Below are 3,944 nucleotides of genomic sequence, written 5' to 3'. Positions count from 1 at the left end.
GTATTCATCCGGGTGATTTATTCATATGTGTATATGCTGAAAGTGAATTAGATTGCGTGAAGTTTGCTGAACATTGTAGGGATGGAACCTGTCGAGTGCAAGACACCCTTTAAGGGTTCTGTTGTCCGTATAATGAGAAACGGAGTCACTATATCAAGCGGCTCTCCGGGATCTTCATCTGTTAGGCTGTAGGCTATAGATTTCTTTACCAAATCGGTTACCACAGGAAAGTTTCGTTCAGTCATACCTTCAGTGAACACAGTGGCATACGTTTGGATTCACTATCACGTTGGTTTGGGAAAAGTAAAGTCTGAGCACGACTGCAATGATAGTGAATGTAGGTGAGGGGTACTTTTGAGAATGATTGATCAGCAGTGGGAGGAATTTTGTGTTAGGATTCCTGCTTCAAGATGGTGCAAAATGGCAAAATTCACATAAAGCAGTGACAGGAATTAGCAAATTTTCTGGATCATTTCGGTCAGTGGTCGCCAAATTATACGAGATCGTATGCAGTATAGTGTACATTGTTTTCCAAACTTCCTTCTTTGAATCGATCTTGAATCTTTTCTGGTGAACTGGGCGTTCTTTGTAACAGATGAACAACTCAACAAATTGACCAGGAGAGCATGGTTGAGACTTACACATTTGCTGGGCAAAGGATGTCGCCGCCCAAACTTTTTCTACTAGAAATTGCTTTTTGTGGTGATGATATTTGAGACAATTCATTCAACCGGCATGGGTATCTGCTGTATGGAGGCTGTCGCCATATTGTTTCGGGGATAAATCGAAGCTAGAAACTAAAATTGAGTTAACTCTTGGTTACTTCCAACAAATATACTGAAATGCGGACTGGCGCCAGTTAACAAATGTAACGACTGTGGAATCCACTATCAATTTCGCATTTTTTAGTTACGACGAACCTTTTTATCCTACCGACTGGTCACGCACATATCCTGATGGACTGCTTAAAGGGGAATTTAGACAAACCTAGATTAGTTAATGGCATAGAAATCACCAATCTGGACAACTTAAAACCTTCGTCGAAAATGTTTTCACGGATGAGAACCCAAATAAGCGCAAAGCTGCTGGAGAGATAGATACTACTGTTTGGACTCGGACTCACGCTCTGTCTTTCTAGAGTAATGTCCCACCGGCTAGACCAGACGGACGGTATCCCATGTGCCCGGTGGTCGGGAGTAGTGGATTCAAATACCATCTGGTGATTCTCTTTATCGTTATTATTGCACCCGGGCTCCAATGAGACTACTCGAACCTCCATCTATCGTTTATGAGTTTTGCATTCTTCTGGTTTGGATTCAGTATAAGGCAGCTCAATATGATATGAAACGTAAGGAATCAATGTAACATCTTCAGCAAGGACTACAACATTCATTTATCCACGTCCTAGAATCCCCTAGTGAGCAAATCATAACGATTGCTCCGAACTTAGTTGGCATATCACAGTGGCCTACGGAGATCCAGTTTGCGGGATTTATAGGGGGCACTTAAGTAGAAACCATTATGAGTTCAACCAGCACCCGGCTGATGGCTATAATAAGTGAATATTTGGCATAAAAATGATTGAAAACACCCCTACAACACACTGGACGCATTGCTGGGTTGTACAAATATCAAACCCATCGGCAGAACGAGAAGAGATCGTGAAACTGCCTACTGTTTTTTGAAGTTAACTTAACCAGTCTGTTTCGTTGTTTTCTTTAGGTCAAGGGGGACATGAGACCCTGATACATTGAGGGACAAGCTTTGAAGTGCACAGGCAAGAAAGACTCAAATTTGTAGGCAAAACTTGGTGTTGCAGCTGCATGATTCTGTAATCTCCTCAAAACCTCCACTAGAGTTGACTCCACCACAAAGTGGTGTGTATTTCACGCTTTCCGACTTTGGTTAACCGATCCGCTGAAGTTTATAGCAAGAACACTGTTTGACCAAACTATCTGGCCGTGTTATAAGCACTGCATCAAAGTTTTCAAACTTCGCTTGCGTTTTTCACCATCACCATTATTATCATCATCAGATGTGAAACGAGTCAAGAAACGATTCGAACTCGTAATTCGGTCAACTTGCAGAAGGGACCTACCCTAAGTTACGTAAGGACATATAATGTCACTTCATCGAAAACGTGATCAGGCTAACATATCCCCATGAAATCCTGTTGAATGGGACAGAATATGGGGTCATTTATGCAGACCGAAACGAATTTCTCAGATCAGTTCAAAAACCGTAATAGTATGGTGACTGATACGCATCGATGGCTCTATGGAGGGCGATTTCCATATAGTGACTTGTTGCATCAGTTAGTATGGAATTTATATCTAATCGTTGTTGTCTTCTTTTGACTTTTAAAGGCCTGATTACACACCCCCAAAATTGGGTACTAGCAATTGGATTAACAATCCATTCGTTTGGGTTACCCGATGACGGGCAAGTCATTTCATAGTTGAGCGCTGGTACTTTCTGCTAGTCTGTTGCTATCAATAGTGATGAGGTGAAAACCACGAAGTTTCACTCAGTGGGATAGAGAAGAATATTATAGCTCCTTAAATTCGTGACGCCAGATGACAAGGGAAGGAAAGCGCAACTGGAATGCTGGTTGAAAATTACTCCGAAGGGGCTGACAGATGCCCAAGGGTGACAGTGAATACGAACCTTAAGGAAGAATACTGTACACAGCCGGTTTTAATCTGCTCAGCAAAACACCTTAGTTAAGACACGATGTCTCTCAACCAGGGATCACTTCGTTCCATGGCTCGCTATGTTTCTTGTTGAGGGGACGCTTATTTCTTGAGTGTAATTGCTTAACTCTCAAGCTCCACGCTGTGACGTATCCCAATTACGGCAGCGTAACCGCAACGATATTTTCAACCCCCCGAGTAACTCTGCAGAAATGGACAACAAAAACAATCAAAGTAAATAAAGAATGCTCATTTAAATAAAAGAATATTGGTCATTTTCTCAACCCATTACTGATCTGGTTTTATCGGCTGTCTTAGGAGAGTTCAACGAATCCAGAGCAATTTCCTAGATTCCGCTTATTTACCCTCTGCTTAAAGTTACACTGGCCGATGTAACTTACCAGAGTAGCCGGCCAGAATGAGCCAGGATAGTAGCAGCGTCGCCTATTAAATGAGGCTTCATTTGAACTGGGCAGAGGAACCTACTAAGCTATCCGAGGACACACTGTAATAGAAATGGCATGCCAGAAGACATCTCAAAGATTTTGAAGGACGTTCACCTAAGTACAGACAGACTATCACAGTCGGTCAAATTGATTCAGACTGTCCCATTTCTCCGGGCCTTATTAACTCAATCACCAGCAGTACGTTGCAGCTGTCTTCATAGCAATCTAAATGGTGTTCTTGTTACGGAATAACTTATTTACTTTCTGTGTGTGCAATGTCAGTGAAAACTTATCTCTTTCAAATTTGTTGGACTTGCCCTCTCCACTAGCAGTTTAGTGTTTGTTGAGACGTGCTTGCCATGACAACCTGAAATACGCTGCGCTTGGATGAATTTCGTCAGGTGTTGCTCTGCAATATTGCACGGAATGAAGGTGAGATATCCAGTTACCCAACAAATAGTAAAACTTATCGACTAGTTAAGGATGTTTCGAATGCGACTGACCGGCTGTAACCATGTGACCTTAACTGCTGGACATACAAAGCTCAAGTTATGCGGCAGCATAGTGGACGAAATAAGCAATGAAATGTTCAAGGCAACTGTGTGGAATCCCGACTTCGTCGATGGCTTCTTATTCTGACCGGGTGTTGACACAAACCGAAGTACTTACCACTGATGTAACTAAGACCGCAAATATAGATGCGATACGGTTTTTAACGTAGAAAACTCCAATCATGTAGCTGTAATCCATTTAAACATGAAAAGGAAGTTTCCCGATTGGAGGAGATTGGTTTCGTATGGCTAAC

At 42.2% G+C, this 3,944-nt stretch overlaps 1 protein-coding gene across 1 annotated transcript; it reads left to right on the top strand.

The window, feature by feature from the left end:
- Positions 1 to 412: 412 nt before the first annotated feature.
- On the top strand, positions 413 to 3,648 carry T265_13298 (hypothetical protein; the record flags this gene model as incomplete). The annotated part of the gene is made up of 2 exons (XM_009168186.1): positions 413 to 505; positions 3,541 to 3,648. Coding segments are annotated over 2 exons (201 nt in total), but the record flags the coding sequence as incomplete, so codon positions are not given.
- Between the last annotated feature and the right edge of the window lie 296 nt (positions 3,649 to 3,944).

Source organism: Opisthorchis viverrini, assembly GCF_000715545.1.
Source record: "Opisthorchis viverrini unplaced genomic scaffold opera_v5_55, whole genome shotgun sequence".
In the NCBI taxonomy this organism is placed as follows: Eukaryota; Metazoa; Platyhelminthes; class Trematoda; order Opisthorchiida; family Opisthorchiidae; genus Opisthorchis; species Opisthorchis viverrini.
Note: the sequence above shows the minus strand (reverse complement) of the source record. Positions and strands in the feature narration are given on the sequence as shown.